The sequence below is a fragment of the Ambystoma mexicanum genome, chromosome 5p (assembly GCF_040938575.1).
Source record: "Ambystoma mexicanum isolate Mex_15411 chromosome 5p, UKY_AmexF1_1, whole genome shotgun sequence".
NCBI lineage: Eukaryota > Metazoa > Chordata > Amphibia > Caudata > Ambystomatidae > Ambystoma > Ambystoma mexicanum.
In genome coordinates, this window is record NC_090930.1 from 671,647,012 (window position 1) to 671,666,677 (window position 19,666).

At 40.1% G+C, this 19,666-nt stretch overlaps 1 protein-coding gene across 1 annotated transcript in view; it reads right to left on the minus strand.

Annotated features, from left to right (window-relative positions):
• FRMPD3 (FERM and PDZ domain containing 3) overlaps positions 1 to 19,666 on the minus strand; it is a 1,207,861-nt gene that overhangs the window by 753,182 nt on the left and 435,013 nt on the right. Inside the window, exon 6 of the mRNA XM_069613047.1 lies at positions 3,382 to 3,489. Within this exon, the coding sequence (XP_069469148.1) occupies positions 3,382 to 3,489 (108 nt within the window). The remainder of the gene's footprint in view (positions 1 to 3,381; positions 3,490 to 19,666) is intronic.

Here is a 19,666-nt window from a genome sequence, read left to right on the forward strand (position 1 = left end):
GCTTTCTCAGCTTTTAAAGAAACATTTCGATGATATAAAATGGTGTGCAAAGTCTGAGTTTGTATTATATGTAGATGACATCATTGCCAATGTCGAAGAACTGAAAATAGTTTCTGATCTGAGCACTGTCAGCAAGGTTGTTCTAACAAGCTTGATCTGGAATGTCACCAATTGTGCCAAAGCCATGGAATGGGACATTGCCTGTTTGAAAGTGCAAGACTCTGTCAATGCGCAGCTGCTGAGAATCAGTGAAGATGAGAAATCTGAAGTTTGGCACAGAGAACTCATAGCAAAATGTGTGATTCCTGCTGATCTGTGGCAATGGGTGCTATTCTGCAGGTGCAGCAGCTAGAGCTCTCAATGAACACTATCCTCGTTTAAAGCTGGTGGGCCCATCAATGTGATATGGGCCTCTTCCAGAAGGATACTGGCCGGTCAGTGGACAGGATGTAAGTGAGGGTGGATAATCCTCAGAGGTGTGTAGCAAACTAACATTGCCGAACAGCTCACCAGATTTGTGTGAAGTGCCCCAGAAATATTGTTGAATGTCTGGATGGATCTCAGATCTGATTGGCAGTCATGGTCACTTCAACCACCTCATCTACAATGTGCTAGAAAGATGTATACTGACCAGATAGTAGTAGCACTCAATGGAATATATTTGAAGGGGTGGAACTTGGCTTTTCTGTTGGAGGGAACAGGACTGTGTAAAAAATACTGTCCAACAACAGCTGACACAAGTGTGTTAGCAACACTCCCTTTTGAGATGTATACTTTATGTCACAGTCATGCACTAGGAACCGTACTCCTTATTGTCCAGCTGAAAGGAAAAGTTTGTTAAGTCCTGCCTATGAAATCCTATTAAATTGTTCAGCTCAAACCTCATAGAAACAACTTTGAACATTGCGAAAATGTCCCTCAAATAAGCATACCAATATGCCACCTACTTATTGTGTTTAAAAATGTAAAGTATCAAAGGAAACCCTTATTGTTCTTATGAGTTGCCGTACAATATTAATAATACTAGTGGGTGTAGTTTGTTGTTGTTGCGGGTGCCATTTTATCAAAATAATAGTAAATGTATATGCTGCTATACAGCGCAAGACTCATGAAAGCAGGATATGTTATTTCCCTGGTACAAATGTTGAAGCTGCTGATGTTTTGCAATTTGACATCAATAACGTAATGAAACTGTATATCTGTAAATTCTATTAAGGGAATAATACATGTCATTCTTGTATGACTGGTCCCACAACATCAAATATCATGTAACAGGCATAAGAGTGATATTGAATAAAACGTGTATTTGAATGAAAAGTGCAAAAAGGGAAATTGTGGAACCATAAATACATTCCATCATTTTATATTCCTTCTTATTATATTCCTTTGTTTTAAAACTCTTATATTATCACTTCTAGCTTCGAAATATCTTCTACTTAAAATGCCTTAAACACTAACAAATAGGACTAGCAAGGATGTTTACATAACACTACAGTTCTTAAAGCTGCTGGCACAATGATCTGCTGACCCCACATAAGGAGAGCTGGCTCTAGGAAGTAGCACAGGACCCAGAACTATAACAGTGAAGAGTTGTGTATAGGATACTGACTGGTGGAAAAATACAGATTGCTCAGGATTCTTTCCAGCTACGTATGAGCATTTCAATAAGGTTCTTGTCATGTGCAGCATGTGCACAAGAAAGAAATGACAAACAAATGAGGAAAGCGATGACAAACCTAATGGATCTCTCTTCTGAAGTGGTGAAAACTATTTTACCAGGAATAGAAGACCATGCAAGGCTGAGTGAACTCATATTGATTGTCAGTTGTGGCTTTTTATAGATTGTTATTTGGGGGGCAATGATTAAAAGGGGTCATTCTGATGGTTACTGTGTTGCATTGCAATGTAATGAAACTGTCTCTGTTCCTTGCTGCTCTTAATGTTCTATCCCATGAGTTACATTTTGTCAACAAAGGAAGGAATAACAGACTGAATTACAACCTGAAATGTCCAGGGTCATTTTGGCATCACAAATGTCATTTGGTACATGTTGGAAACTTCAATACTCTAGTACAGGAGAAATACCTGGACCACAAACCCAATAGAAATACAGAAATTGGTTTCAAAGTAACACATGTGAAATCCAATTATGAAATTGCATAAAGTCAACAGATAGTGGGTAAAGAGTTATAGGAACCAGTTAAATGAGAAATAACAGTCTAAGTTTACATTTGAACTCATTATCATTAAAGGCCAGTTAGTCACTTATCACCATCACAGCAGAGACACCAAGATCTTGTCTGAGCTCACAGAGGTATTGGGAAAATGTACTGATATCACAATGGCTATCACAATGGAGTGCCCTATGAACCAGAGCTCCACCTATGATAAACAAAGAATTCTACCAATACAATCAAGACAATGATCAACGAGATTGGGAGTTTTCGGGAGCTTCTTGTATAGTTCTGCTACTTTTTACAATCATATAGAACATTCCTGAATTATTCTGTTTGAAGTTAAAGCATACCTCCTCATTTTACCAGCATAACGCAGTTACAGCTAAACTGACATCTATTTCACAAAGCCTGAATGACATTGCAGCCTGGATGAACTCTACCAAGCTTCATCTTAACTATCAGAAGCTGGAGGAGCCTCTGCTAACACTAAGAAATTATCTCTGGGAACACCCCATCGGCCCCCTGATTTTTGGAAAACTTGTCAAGTTGTTATCTCAGGTTAAATGCTGAGATGTTGCAGTTGATAAAAGCACAGGTCATTTCAATAGGAGCTTGTAACAGATTATTCCCTTCATACCACAGTGTGTAGTTATAGTAGGACCCTTAGTGACTAGTCACTTTGAGTACTGTAATGCACTCCTTAGGGATACTTCAAGACCACAGACTATTCATCCCTCGGACTCTAGCAAACCAGAGGAGATATAATATTTTCAGTCTTGGGATTCAGCCTTTGTATAAAAATTACCAAATTGTATTAATGACAGCCCACATTGTTCTAGTGGGAGGCCCCTGTTGAAGCAGCTGCTGTTGAGTTAGTCGTTAAGTATGGGTTCCACACAGCTAAGATTAGAGGGTAGAGAGGATTGATTTTACAAGGGCAAATATAAATATTCCAACTGACTGACCAACTGAGAGAAATTAAAAACTATAATGAGCACCTCCTCCTTTTGCATGTTACAGACACTTGGCTATCATCCTAGCCCATCCACAATCCGTTAAAACATGTATTTCACATTGCTCCTCCCACCTTACCCCATCCCCACTGGAGTCACAGGTCCACTCCTCTTTTAGGCACGCTTCGACTACTGGCTTTAGCGTACACATTTTCAATGTGAAATATGATTGGTCAATACAGAATGCCTACCTTGACCGTTGTACGACCATCAAATGTGAATGACTTGATTTGTCCGTTTTCCAGGAATACCTTTAAGACGTTAGGGATGAGAAGAAGAGCTTCTTTTTTCATTATGTCCTGGTATTCCATATGGTGTTAAAGAAAGAGAGAAAGAAAGAAAGAAAGCTGTAAATGAGACAGATGCCCCACATAAAGAAGCGAACAAGAATGGTCAGTAAAAGTGAATATCACAATGAAATACAGAAATACGTTTTCTTTATGCTGCCTTTCTTTTATTTAAATATTTTTATATTGATTTCAACATAGACTTTCTGCACTTTGCAGACTCTTCACTCACACATGTAATTATAATTCTGATAATAGATCTAGGGGAGATGAATATATTTGAGATGAGCCTCTTCAGTCCTGCAAGAAGGGATGTGCATAGAGCATGCAAACCGCTATGTACAATATTGTTGCCCATTGTTATTATCATCGTAGCGTGGGCCTGGATTCAGAATTTCTTCTGCGCTAGTTCCTGCTAGAAGCTCAACATATTTTCAAGAGACCCACCATAAAATACAGAACCTTCCCCTGAAATGCTCCTAAATATATGATCAACTGTGCCCTTAGCACCAAAAGGCACTCTGGGGCAAAGAAAATCTTGACCTGATAAACCAGACCTCCAGGAGGCATCAAACCTTGAGTCACACGTTCTCTGTCAATGCTCCAGATATTTCGAATTTACTCCCTCATTAACTACATTGCGTCCTTCTGGAAAATATTTTCTTTTTCTGCTTTCTTCCCATAGACGTCTATGGGACACCCTTTCTTTTTGATTTGTTTGGACTACTGACTTGACTTTTTGGAGGTACATAAAGCCGCCTGCTTTACTTCTCTTGTCCTGTTGTTTATTCTTATGAGGAAACTGATTAGTGTATAATACTAAAGGTACTGAGAAATTATGTCTCACTTAGTGAATTTATTGTATTGTAACAACTGCACACCTAAGCCTAAAGTGAAATGCATTTAGGATGCTTTGTATCATCTTATCATGTTTTATAATGGCTTTTTGGCTACTTATACAATGAACCTTTGATAAGCCGATGACAGTGGATGTGTTTCTATTGTGTTTTATACTGCATTTATCGCAAAGGATACTAAATGTGGCTACCACTTTAAAATGGCCATGTCATAGGATTTGTTCTCATAATTTGGCCATATTGTTCCTTGGCCTTCTTCATACATTCTCATGTCAGTAAATACCTGTTCCTTCCACGACTGGTCTCTCTTGGGTTAAATGGGCATGAAGTCCTGTTCCTAAAATACTCTTTTCAGGCTATGGTAGGTGGAGGCCTGGTCAAGGATCCCTTCCTAGGCCAAACCTAGTGCCTGGCATTGAGTTAGTTTGCATTCGCAAACTTAACTTAACTTTTTGAATTTTTGATCATAAACACTGACATCCTTCCAAATATCTTAATAAACCTACCTGTGAAGTATAACTTTGGAACTGATGACTTTAGGGCACAAGGCCCCAACCCATTTTAGGGTTGGACTCATTAAGTGTTAGGTGTCAATTCTGTGGTTATTCTGGGTGTCTTTATTGAATTTCACACATCTAAGTACTTACCTTTGTTGCACTGGTTTTTTAATCACATGCTTTCTTTCTTCTCCTAAGGGTGATGTATATATCTGTTTTATAGTTAGCATGTGACAATATTTGACTTGAGGTTTTACTTGTTTAGTGTCCATTTGAAATGCCTAATAAATCATTGTATATTTCTGTACCGCCACTCTCACATCCCTCCTGAGACTAAACTCTGCTACCTTGCCTTGACAGGTTTTGGCTAGTCCCCAGTGTCTCCCTGTTCACTATAATAAGGTAGATTTCTAAAATATCACCCTGGGTTGTTTTGGAAATCGATCTTAACATGTCCTATCCATCATTATCATCAGCAAAGAATTGAAGACACTTAGGTTGAAATAATATCTCCCACTGGCAGTTTAAGGTAACAGACAAGATAAAGGGCAGTGTGATGCAACAACCCAAGAGGTACCATAGCTTACTGCACATACACTCCTCATGTTTCTGGACTGATATCTTGTTTTTAAGCGAGGATCACCTCAATCTGTCGACTCTTGCATTTCAACTACCACTTTCATCCCTCATACGTTCCCAACCATTTATCATTCCATGGCACACAAGCAGGAATGTGCTTACCTACTAGTCTTTTGTCATTGGATTCACCACATAGGCACCCACATGTCAAATGCAAATGGTTTAATTGCTTGTATTTTTAGTTTTTATAGTGCTTTGTTTTAAAATATTCCTTTCACAATTACACAATAAGCATATTTGTCGGCAAAGAAGAATACAAAAACAACAAAATAAAATAATATGAATGTATGTATGTATGTATGTATGTGTGTGTATGTTTGTCTGGCTATACAAATCCACAACGTTTGAACCCACATCTACCAATTTTTGCATGGATACCCCCCTGTCTGGGGCAAGATAACAGTCTATGTTTGGATGCAAAAGATTCACTCCGTAGATACCCTCATTTACTGATGCTAACCCCGATTCACTACAGTAGGTACTTGGACGGAGGAAACATTTGGAAAAGTGTCTGAAGCTAAATGTTTGATGTGTTGGTTATTCCATTGAAATGAATTATTACTGTACACAGTTCGAAAGTGTTAATTAAAGAATTTTTTCAAGGGAATTAAAAAATATATATTTTTATCACGCCACTCCAAATATGGGAAATGGTAAGGTTACAGAGAGCACAATCAATCAATCTTTCTTGGACATTTTCTAATATGTACTGAAGCCATTAAGTCACTGAAACATGGCGCACAAAAAACAAACATCACTTGGAGAAGCTCCATTTTATGCAAAGCACAAATCAATATCAAGAGCTTCTGGAACACAACAACAAGCAGAAGCACGACTTGCTGACCAGAGGACAAGAGCAACTTTCTCCAGGGCGAATGAGATGCCAGAGCAAACTGAACCAAGACTTGCTGACATGAGGACAAGAGCAACATCCACCAGGGCACATGAGACACCACTCAATCAGGACATGGGCAACGCTGGGTACCCCAGCTAGTTCCAAATAAAATCAGAAAAGAGAAAAGGTATTGACAGATGACTGAATTTAGTTGGTTACTTCAGAGGCAGTCTAATCATCATTTGACAACCACCAAAGTCAATGAATTTTGGTTACAAGAAACAGTATATGCCAAAATTGATAAGACATAAAAAAGTCATACTTGTTAACAAATACACTTAAGTGAAAGTGTCTAGTTTGAAGATAGCCCCAATAATCAAATCATAAAATATATGTTTCCATGATTATTCTTGTGCAGATGTATTAGAGAACCTACAGTTTGGGATCTGTTGATTTGAACATGAGCGCATATTCTGAATTTTCACCTACAATATTAAGGCAAAATCTTTAGAATATCTGTTTGATGCATCCATTGGACATTTGTGTTCATGTGTTGGCATGGAGCCCAACTTCTTTATCTCCGATGCAAGGTGTCTGTATAGCTTGCATTTAGAAAATACCCTCCAAACTATCCAGTCTGTCGTCAAAGTGTTCTCTTGATTGACAATGATTGTGCATAAGGTTAGAAGACAGTTACATTTGCCATATAATTCGTTTAAATGAACTACATGACCCTAACTTCAGACAGAACATAGTATTAGAAGGTGGCTTTACTATTTTATGGTCTAATGAGCACATGTTCCATTGTATTTGTGCTTTTATGGAACATAGCCTGAGTTTGTATCTGATGACCGGAGAGGGTATGCAATTGGGTAATAACAACAATTTCCTCCATAACATTCCCTCTAGTTTACATAGGAGAGAATTAAGTAGAAGTTAGTTAGGGCTGTTAAAGATCTGAAAACCTAGATAGGTGAGAGGACTTATTGACCATATTTTGATCCCTGATAATGCCCAATTGAACTTGATTAGGTTTTTTGAACACAAGAACTGAAGTATTTTGGTCTTAGAAATATTTAACTCTGATTCATTTTCCATTAGGTAGGCATGTAATAGTTATCTCACACTGTAGGAATAGAGGTGCATAATCAAAAAGAACAATATCATTGCCTTAATCAAGCCATTGAACATGCAAATTGCCAATCCTTGGAGGAAAGAAAAACTGGTTTCTACAAAGGCTGAACTTAAATCAGAGATGTACAGATTGAAAATACAGGTGGCAAAAACGCAAACCTGTATCAGCTCTCTGTACATATGTATTTTATTAGACAATGCTTTCTGTTGATTCAATCTCATTTTAAAAGATGCATTGCAGTGGGTATGTACAAGAATATTCATGAGGCCCTTGTGGAAGGCCCCAGGCAGCTAGTTTAGTCCAGAGACATGGGTCTCATCATGAGTGACCCGGTCTGGAAATAAAGGTGCCAGTTACAACACTGGCACCTTTATTTCTGGACCAGGTCACTCGACTCTGCCAGTAGGGGCACTGAACCAGCGGCAGACCTGACCTGCTGGTAGTTCAGGCCCCTACCGGCAGGTTTTTCACTTAAACACCGGCACCGTTAAAAACAGGCATTACCCGGAAGCACCGGGATGTCAGGTGGTGGAAACGGTCCCAGCAACCTTGTAATGAGGCCCTTGAGCGATTAACAAAGTCAAATGCAGCAGACAAGTATATGCTTGCTGCATAAATGTGTGTTGAGGTCTGGATCCAGGCTTTTGTCTGAAGACAAACAACTAGGTTACCATTTAGTTGGGTTCTTACTCATCTCCTACAGCCTGTCTGAAGTCTCACAGACTCTACAGCCCAGTTCTTTTCATATAATGGAGGAACACATCTTGTTACTTGCATCTGACAAAGAAGTAGGTCAATAATTAGAGGGTATCACCCTGTTAGTTTTCTTAAAAATTGGAACAATGTGGGCTTCAGACTAGGAGGGAGGGTAAGACTGTGAAGTGACTACTTGTTTGAATGATGTAGCCAAATCTCATAGTTAGACAACCCTATTGGGGCCCGGAACAGAGGAGTTTTTAGATTTCACAGAATTAACTGCTCGACTTACTCCCATCCACAAATAGTGACAAAATAGGTGTCGCGCGAGCATCAGGTAGAGACATGTAGACCTTGGGGGGGATAAAGTTTGGAAAACTGGAAAATCCACATATCTTGCGCTATTGGATTTGTTTGTAAGGAAAGTTGTTCATCGGTAGCCAGCAGTCGGCTCACTCTTTTCTTCTATTAACATCCTTAGATTATGGTGAAGTTCTTTTTAGAGGCTGCATAATCATCATATCTGTGTGTTCAAATCACTCTTTTGCGGTCAATAAGACCATGCACAGAATCACAAAAAGTGGGTTTTGTTTCATGAAGAAACATGCTGAATTGTATGGAATATAGTAAACTACTTATCTCTGAATGGGTTAAGGAACCATAGAGATTGTTGATCTCCATGTTGTATTTGCAAAGTTTCTTTAGATGGCAAGAAATATGACTGCCTTTCAATGAAGCAATTAGCACAATTGGATATTAGGTTAACCCATGATCACATAATCCTACGTCAATGGAATCGTAGAGCTTGTAGTATTTCCAACTTAAAAACTGCAACTGTCAGTCAGTCAAATTATTTATTTTGGTACAAGACCATAACATTCAAATAACACAAACACATTACAAACATATAAAATTCAAAGATAATACATATATATATATATATATATATATAATAGTTATGAACATTTAATTACTTAAAAAGGGACTTTCCCCACATATAATAAATTGCGTTTGATATTTAAGTTAAAATATTGCATAATTATCTATTTATGAGTGGAAGAAGATACACATCTGGTACAGATCCACCAATCTATTTTTAAAATTGGCTATGTACCCATGCCATAGAATTGTTTTGTGCATGAAAAAACAATATAAAGTTCGACGTACTTGAGTTATATTCAGATTCTGGTTAATCGGTAAACAACCATTTTCTTCACTGCAGAGAATTAAGCAAGCAAAAAATTTGAAAATGGGTGAAGTCTTCTTTAATAGTTAGACACTTTTTGCATTTGTCAGAGTTCCCCACAGACCACTTATCCATGAACGCTGCCAGTGGCAGGTTTCCAAGACTGAGTTCCATGTAAAGAGTTCTTACTTCTCTATCCTCAATAGAAGCTAAATATTGTTCCGTACCAAAGTACGGTTTGTGATCTAGGGCAAATACTGATCAAAACTGTCTTTCTACATTTTGATAGTGATGTACTATTTAGCACCAGTCACTGTACCTCTTGAAGATGTCTGTTTTTGTGGTTGTTACCGTGTTTTCCAAAGCCATGTCATTCAAATGTACAATTCAATTTGGTGACATGACATGGAAACAATGCACCATGGGGAGGCTCTGTACATCAGGTTGTGCCAGAACGTCCTCTAGGGCTGTGCAGTAAATGGCCAGGTGTTCTGAGGTTTTGACTGCAGCTGTCAAACAATTTGAAGTGAAAATGTGATCATTATAAGAAATGAACTCCCCATTATGCCACATAGTAATTGGTGTATAATCACCCATCACATTCCTGTTTAATTTCCCAAATAAATAGGCCCATCCAGTACTGAGGATCTGTGAGTGCCTTAGACTTCCTCTTTTGAGTGTTGTAGACTAAACAAAGTTTCTCGTTGAGATTGGGCAGTGCGAGTTAAAGAAATCACCTAGCATTATGTGATTCTGATGCCATTATTCATACCAAGTCAACAGAATTTCAGCCAAGTTATCCAAAAAACTATCAATATCAATTGACTCAGAATTCCAGTACAGGTCAATTATTGACATTTGGCAACACATCTGAGAATGCTTGATTTTTAGTTTTATAGAAAAAAGACATGGACCAGACTAAACCTCAGCATTAGTAGCTATGCCATTGTTTACTGCAATTAATAACCCAACTTAAGGTCTGCCCCTTAAGCCCTGGGGTTGCCTGTAACAAAAGTAGTGTAGCCATCCAATAGCAGAGACTGAGTGAGCGAAACCTCCGGAAGAAGTATTATAACTAAGTAGGCACTCTTTTCAGGGGGATGAACATGACTTGTGTGCCCTCTAAAATTCCAGCAGAGAATCTGTAATTGGTTATTGTTAAATGATTGTTTCTTTCGATCTCTCAGACATTTATTCAGAATGTATGGGGGCAACCAGGACCACTCAGATATGTTTGGTGTTGGAGGCTTTTCATATTGCACTAAGTGAACATATTTCTTCTATTGGGGTGCTCACTACAGCGTGAGATGTGTAAGCCTTGAGTTGGCAGTAGACTTTAAGGTTGAAAGTGACGAACAGACCATTTAGTGGTAGAAAGTCTATCTTTGAAAGAAAATAAATCATAAACCAAAGTCAAAATGTTCTGTGTTTCCTCCATTAACATTTAGACAATAATTCTATATTTAAAAATGAATGCATACAACATCAGTATATAACTAATTCAAGAATTCCACCAAATCCATGAGTTTATGCTCTAAATTCCTTAATCACAGAATTTCGTATTTAAGGATAACATGTTTCCTCTGTTCAAATGCACCGTAGTCGTTCTAAGGAATATAGGTTCCAGCCCCAATTTAAAGGAACCAAATGTTGTTTCTTCAAAGCCAATGATATAAACTTCTGTTTGGGAGCTTTATGATTCTTCTGTAGCAAGCCAGCCACTTAGAGAGCTAAAAGATGGCAGTACATATTCACGATTACATGTGTTCCCCCAGATGCGTTAAGAATTACATCTTCTCTGATGGGCATATCATGATTTTTCGGGACAGACTCTTAGCAGTCCGACTTTGTCCCCTCTAGAAGTTTTAGTGATTGTACTTTCAAAGTAGGAATTCATACATTTCTCGTTGGGGTGGATTGTAGGATTCCGTCTTTTTATTTTGTCTTTGTAATTGCTTTGTTCTTTGACATTGTGCACTTTTCTTTGCAGGGCTCGTGGGAGAGGATCGAGCAACTCTACTATCACCATTGCCTCTTCCATTGGTAATTCTAAAGCTTTCAGAGCCTTCTTTTTTTTAAATTGCTTTGCAATTTAGTGAAAGATTTGTGCAGTGATAAGGGTAAGCTTTTACAATTCTTCATTTTTTCTTTGTCTGATTTTTCTTGTGCTTCAAAGGTTTGGTAGTGCTCACCTGTTGTAGGGAGTCACTACCTAAAAGAACTTCTTGGGTGATAGTGTCATCCTCCAAGGGAACCCGCAGGAGGTCCACTTTGCTTGTATCGTGGTGTTGCTGGCAGTCATCTGCTATCACAGAGCTCTCAAGGTTGGAAAGGGGTAGTGCAATGGATTGATGGACATGAGATGGAGCTTAGTTGGGACAGTAGTTGAGTCATTGTTCTATATGAAATAGACTAGATGGTCTGAAGCTTTAGTTCTGAACAGATGTTTTCATACAGCTTGACCGATGATTACAAAATAGAATTGAGACCAGAACATTTGTTTGCATCCTGTTTTATTGATCCTCATAATGGCTCTAACATTCCACATAGTGAGCTATTCTCCTTTAAAGGGGAGGTTGATTGATTATCCAAGTGCTCTGGAAACATAATAGGTGTTACTTAAAGAGAGTGAGTCTCTTTGGTTTTTAGCAGAGGACACCCTTTCGTCAGTTGTTGGCTTCACTTAGGTTGACAACCTAGTAAGGGTCGTGGAAGACAGGTTGGTTTGGGCAGATTGTAGACCAACATCTGTCGGGGCTCAAGTTAGGGTTGTAAAGTTCTTTTGAACAACTGAAAGCATTGGAAACACTTTCTGAAGTGTTGGATAGCTCATTGGTCAGATTTTTATGTAGTGAGCATGAAGGAAGCCTACCCAGGGACTGACTTTAGTGTAGGTTAGTCTTGCTTCTTAATTTATACATGATTTAGATTAGAGGGTCATGGTATAGTATGTGTACAAAAAAAGAGTGGGAGTGGGGTGTTCTGAGTAATGGAACACCACATACCACCAACCACAGCAACTGCAGAAAATGCACTTAGCTGTGCACTGCGCTTGGTGCTCTTTATGCAATGTGTTCTGTTGTATGTCGCAAGGGCCCCCTTTGGCAGGTGTAAGCAATTAGAAGAATCAAACAATAAAAACTAAAACAAGAAACTTCTTCTGCAGAAACTGCACTTAGCAGTGCACTTCACGTGGCACGCTTCCAACAAAACCACATCTTATGTATCACTGCCCCCCTTTGGCAGGTGTAAGCAATTAGCAAAATCCAGCAACAAGAGCAAAAACGATTGACTTCCTCAACAGTAATTGTATTTGCAAGTGCAGTTGTGCCAGGCACTTTATGCATCGCCTTGTTTTATGTACCATCAGTCCCCCTCTGGCAGGTGTAAGCAATTAGCTTAATCCTGCAATAAGTGCAAAAACAAGTGACTTCTGCAGAACACACATTTGCCTGCATGTTCCCCTTCAATGCCTACTTGAAGGGGTTTCAGCTACCTTTTCCTCGTCGGACCGCTGTTATCCCTCGTCTCAAAAAGCAGAAAAAGAAATCATGTTGTGAGTCACTCTGTGAGTATATTACTTGTAGCTCTGAATGAGTGGAAATGTCCTTTCTGCCTAAGAAATTATGACTTCCAATCTCCTCCTCTAAAGATTCACATAATAAAGCCAACATGTATATGCATAGTCCACTTTTGTTTTTTTAAATGCAGCGTCTATTAATTCTCTCATCTTCCTTGCTTCCCCTTATTCTGTTTGTCTTACATTATGTATTTTCTATATATGTCTCCAATTTTGATAGTAGGAACCCATTGGCCACAAGGGTCGCACTTAGACTACAACCATATAGGGCCATCATAAAAGCCAGACGACAATGCTGACAGAGGAATAGCTAAGTCTCTTGTGTCCCCACAACTCATTAAGAGTCCATGGGACATGAGATTGTGTTCAGCTGTTAAGTGAAATGTTAGGTGTTATGTTTTCTGTTATATGTATTATGATTTGTAATTGAATATTGCACATGAGAGTGACGTTGGGACAAATTAAATCCTGGGGTACCAGTGGTCCAGGGGTGAATATCGGTTTCTAAGCCATCAATCAGCCCCACACCTCTAATACTCCAGAATGAAGCCAAACAGATTAGATCAAACAAGCATTCAAATAAAATTATAAACTTCCTTATCCAATTTTGGTAACATGGATGGAACGAACGGCAGACTTATCTTCACTAAAGGTTGTGGATCATTGGTTATTTGCAACACAGTGAAACACAATTATTACCCAATGATAAAAGGAGTGTCCAGTCAAGGTTGTATACAAATATCAACTTTATTAAGGGCACAACATACAATATAATAACACTACTAAATACAGCCGACCCTGTACAGGAGAGCAAAGAACAGAGTGTCTGAGAAGGGATGCACTCTGGATACTTACAGGAGGGTAGTTTATATGGTTAATAAAATCATTTTTAAAGGCTTCTTGACTTCAGAAAAAAAGGTGGAAAGGTCTTAAAATGTCTTTTGGGGCTGTCTGGGAGTGACCAGGGGGGCAGGACCACAATGTACCTCTTGCTTTAGTTGTTCTTGGAGCTTCACAGCATTGAGTCTGCTTCAGGGTGCTTTTCAGTCTTCTGCAACACCGCTCAAGATGGAGTCTGGAGCGGGTATTCAGAGTCAAGATGGTTCAATGATCAAAGCTTGGCAAAAAGCTGCAGGCTGGCCCTCACAGCAACACTGGGTATAGAATCGTTGTCTAAATGGTTCTGAATCGCTGGTCGAGAAATTTTGGGTTCCTTCAGTGATTGCGGCTTCATGGTGGTAGCTCGAGGCTTCACAGTGGTCAGCATTGGAGGCAGATGAGGATGAAGGATCAAGGATCTCGAGTGGCTTGAGAAAGTCTTTTGAGGTGGACGGTGGCAGGTGCTTGTTGTTGCACTTCTCTTGACCTCTTAAATAGGCCATAGCTACAAGTGTTTTGCAGGCGGCTGTCTTGTCCTTGGTTTCAGGTTCAGAGACATTCCAGCACTCCCTGTCCAGGGAACTTGCTGCAGAGTTGGCTGGGTACCACTTTTGAAGTGGCTGGAGGGTCTTCTGAGTTATTTTCTTTCTCTGTTCCCTGGGAGAAGTTAAGGGGATGGATCTTGCTTCCCTTGTTGGATGTTCCTGGCCTTCCTTGACTGGCGGAATCTGTAAGGCAGATAGTTCCTTTAGCTAGGTGTCATGACACGGTCCTGGAAGAATTGTCAAAGATGGAGATTCCCACACTTATCTGCTCTGAGAACTGTTCTGGTCTAGTCCTCACCCAAGATGGTGGCGCTGTCTATAACTATAGTCTGTGATGTCTACACAGCACGTTGTATCCGTCCTTGGAAACTCGCTGTGTTCGTTCACCCATGCAAGCTGTGTTTGCTTTCCTCCTCTTCTGTTCCAGTTTCCCGATTCCACACGTACTCCTTACGAGTGTAATTTCTGTTGCCTATTCCTTCTGAGCGCCGCCTGCGGCATTGCTTTCTCTCTCTCTCTTACGTTCCTGTGTTTTCATTGTGTTTTCCCTCGAAGCCCCGCCTTCAGCTGTTCGCCCACCAGAGTTTTCCTTGTGGGTTCCTTATCCTATTGTTCCGGCATCCTGCCATTTTGTCTTCAGCAACGGTATACCCGCTCTCTTGTTGCCATCTGCTTTTCTGGTCACTGCTGTGTATTTCAGCCTCGAGGCTTAACGTGCGGTCCGCTCTTGCCTTTCTGTTTTCCAGCGGGCTGTTTGTTCACGTGAGCTCCGCTACACTATTCTTGACTCTACAGCTGGATACCCTTTTCTCGTCTGTATTCTGACTATCCTGTCTACCTCACCTCGTTCTCGGTGTTCACTCTACGATTCTTCCTTCCTATAAGTTTATTCTCTTACCACTCTCTTCTCTCGCTCTCCCTGTCTTTCTCTCTCCTCTCTGCCTTTTTATTTTGGAGATTATTACATCTGTCTATAATGTTCCCTTTACTTCCTCTAACCTCATCCTCTTGTAGTGTTTCTCTCTTGGACTTTGTATACTTTACCCGCCATATTTGGACTACTCCTCCTACATTCAGCCGCATTCTTACTTGTACGGATTGATCAACTCGTACCTGATCCAGTTTGAAGTGGACTGTTCTTTGTTGCTTAATGCATATGAACATGAGAGATCCATGAGACTCCATTGTACAACCTAGCAGGGTGTTTTCCCTGGTTTTGGGATGGACTCCCTAAAGTTCCCTTTGGCCTGGTTTCAAAGATCCATCCAGGGTGGCCTCTGGGGAGCTCGTCCTTATTTACTTGACAAGAAGAAGAGGACAACAAGAGGAAAAGCCAAGGAAGACCAAAAGCCCAGTTCAAGAATCTCAGAGAACTCTTGAGACAGCACTTCGGAAGAAAGAGGTGAGAAGGGGCCTGTATCGGACACTAGGATGCAACAATGAGTTCTTCTTTGTGCTTCAAGCCCTCTCTTAAAGCAAAGTGGGCCACATTGATTGGTGTAGGCTGAGCCTAACTTAGTGAGCCAATCCTGGGTTCCCTAACAACATGTTTCGGTATGTGTGAGGTCATAACAAGAGTGCTTTGCAACAGGACAAGGTAAGTGGTTTTACAGGAACAAGGGGTGTCCCAGAACCAATATGGAAGAACCCTTCTCTCAATGAAAGAGTTCTGGGCTCACTGCCATGTGATACTAGGTCCCACCCACCTTCTTGTCTGCTGTTATCACAGAGTGTCTCTGGTTAATAGTTCTCTGTGTGTGGTTGCTTTTTAAAGCAGCAGATCTCCCTTGAAGATGCTGAGAAACCATACTCTTTGGCTTCTGCAAACCACATTCTGTATCTTATCAATGGGGTCCCCCTAGAGGGGTTTGTCTACTGCAACCATAGACTCAGACATGTGAGTTCACTGTAATTGATACCGAGAGGCAGGCACTGGCTTCAGGTTGACAAAGTTACATATGAAAGGTTTGCTCGGCTTCCTGTCTCCTTTGCTATGCTCTGCAGCCAAGCCGCATGGGGCCTGTTTGAAGTACCCTTGATAGTTATGGCAATTCCTGCCACCAGCTGCAGGGCAAACAACGGAGTAGGGTGGTTCCATGGAGCCCTTGTCAGTTAATCAGGCTGTGCATGGCAGGGGGAAGCGTTTCTCCATCCTCCTTGGGATGACATTGTGTTCTCCTCACCTATCATATTACAACTAAATATGACAGGGGCGGACTGTACCTGCAGGCTGTGTCCATGCCGGAGTGCAAGTGTCTATGCGTTTGTTGCGGTGTGAGCATAGGAAAATGTCTGTGGATTAGCCCCACACATTTTCCTGGGGACAGGCTACATCATGCATTTACTTAAACATTTCAAAAACGCCCAGGCGAGCCCACGACCACAGTGTGAATGTGTTCATATCACTCATTTTTATTGGTCAATTTGCCTATTTTACCACCATATTTTGACAATATTTTAGCACCAATTCCTCTCCAATAAATCCTGAACACAGCTTTCTGAGACTCTGTTTATCATTTCATCACTTTGCGGCTCTCTATTTATTCAAAAGGTGGCCACAAATGCACTGTGAATTAGAAGAGGTGACATTGATGTCCTTTCAAGTACAATGGCACTTAGGCACCTCTGGTAACATTGGTGCAGTCACTTGTAAGTGATTTCAATCAGGCACACAGGCACACACCCAAGTCTCGCCCAGCATGTAGTGCCACTCATATCACACCCTCCTCAAAATATCCCCCAGGTTACACTGAACCAGGAATCAGACTAATTGTAAAGTTAATTATGTGTTTATTTATTAGAATTTAAAATCACATTACATTTTTAATAGGTAACAACAATCACCGATGGGGTGACAGGAACAATGAATAATATCTTGAATGCACTAGGAATGAAGTAATGAACACAAAAAGAATGCAGCAAAGAAAATAATACTTCTGAATTGGTTTGGAACAGATAGCATGTTTAGGGGTTCCCCTTGCAACACCCTTAACCCACCAATAGGCAATTTAAATAGATGTGAGGAGAGAGCAGGTATTCAGGAATAATACAGACCAAACAGAATATTACTCCCACATTCCCCCTTAAACACAAGATAAAAACGGATTTGACTTTTCAACTGTCAGCATGGCTTTGAAATTGGCTAAGCAAAAGCACAAAATATGTTCAAAATGCTTAAATTATGATAAATTCCTATGCGACCCACTTTGTACAGATGCAAGCAAGCACAAGCAATGATTTAATCAAAAGGAAACAGTTGGGATCTCAAAGGCCAAGTGAAAAATAATTTAAAGGTAATTCACACGTGTAAAAACTTTTCCAAATGTCAATTCGCAGCAAACTTTTACTTATGCGATATTTGATATAACGGGTCACTCGCACTGTTTCACAATGGGTTGTAGAGGTAGCTGAGGATGTTAGGTACAAGTGGGAGTTGAAATTGTGTTTCTTTCATAAGAACTGAGGAAGTTATAGAGGTTTTAGTGAGAGGTGTTTTTCAAAAATAAAGACACAAATTTGGACACGTACTTCAGTTTAGAATCAGAGAATATGGCTTATACTTTCATTCAAGTCTAGAGCGTTCAGGCTAGGCAACCAAGTCTGGATGAAGTAAGCTCTGAGACTGATTCATGACTTCAGTGACAGATCCCCATCACCTTCCCCGCTGGCACCTGTCCAAACACTCAAAGTGGGATTTATGGATCAGAGTTACACAAATAAAGATGACTATGAAAATGGCGCTTTAGCAACTAGACAGAATAAGATAGCACTAAAGATTTGACACTGTTACTGGTTAGGAAAGTAGGGATAGTTCAGAGATCAGAATGAACAAGATAATGCAATGTATACAATAGTTCATTAGCGTCCGATTAATACTCACAATCCACTGGGATTTTAAGATTTTTGGACAGTCATGGTTCTGGTCACTGGATTGGATCTATCAAGGAAAGACAGCACATCAGGCGCGGGACTGGATCAGCTAGGCCGGTCACCAGAACTGCACAGGATCTTCCCTTCTTGTTTCTGGATATTTCAATTCAGTGGGATTGGAAGTTCATCAGGCAAGGATTTATGGTAGCAAGCCAGATAGTTTCAGGATGCTTCCCTACACCACAGCGCTCCACTGGGTTGTAAGGATTAGTTCAGGATTAATTGAGGCCTAGCTGAAAATGGTTCAGCTACTGCTTGGCCTGGTGATTGGCATCTGGATCTGGAAGGATGTTGAAAGCTGGATGTTGAATGCTGGATCAGAGTGCTTCGCTGGAATCAGAAGAGAGAGTCCATATGTGTTGTCCGCTGCCTCTATTTATCCTTTCAAATGACATCACAAAAATGGGTGTACGGGCCGGCTTAACGAAACTCGCCCCTGTGGACGGGGATTGGATCAGAGACTTAGCTCTGCCTTGCACCCGAGTGATTGGATCAAGGACAGATGATGTCACATTTATGGTTTGGCTTTTACAGTCCTTAGAAACCTCCCCTAGCCACTGGTATCAAAATTGAATTTTGACCTAAATACATATTTATACATTTGTAACCTCTATGAAAATGACATACAAGGATTCCATATTTTATGGAGTATCTGTTCATCAAAATGCCTGCAGCTGTGAGATCTTGTTTCGCCTTTTTGCCGCATTTTGTCCATTTCTTCATGAAAACAATTTCCAACCTTCCTCCAAATTTCCACAAATATGTGTGTTTACCATAGGGATGTGTGTGTAAAGTTGAACAATTCTAGCATAAATACAGTACCCATAAAATCACATATATCGCCATTCCTGTTCAGAATATGCTACATGAAATGTAGTGCCAAAATTTAGACTAACAAATCTGCCCTTTTGATATTTTTCACCATTTCTGATAACAAGTTATGAGTCTCTAAAAATTCTTCATTACATGTTCTTAGCAGCAAATGGTCCGCCTTTTTTCTCTCCCTGGAGCTCAAGGAGTAGCCCCCAACTTTCTGAACCTTCTGCAATCCAAGTTTATGACCTCTTCACACGTCCATTTCCTGGCATGGAGAATCTGCCATTGTTCAGTCTCTGGCTGCAGACAAAAGTCTGTCCTACCCCACAATTATCATATGTCAGTGAGAATCTGCTGAGAGGAATGTCCTCCCCTTGGGGGAAACCTGTTTTTCACTTCTTGCAGACCCAGCCAGGCTAATTTATTCTTAATGTCTTGACTTAAAATCCAGCAGAACACAAACTTGTTGCATCAAATTACATAGATAAATTACTTTCTTAGATTTAAACCTGTGGGATCAAAAACAACTGAAATCTGTGTTTCTTTCAGCAACAATTCTTTTATATTTGCTAATTTGGCATACTTTTAGTATAA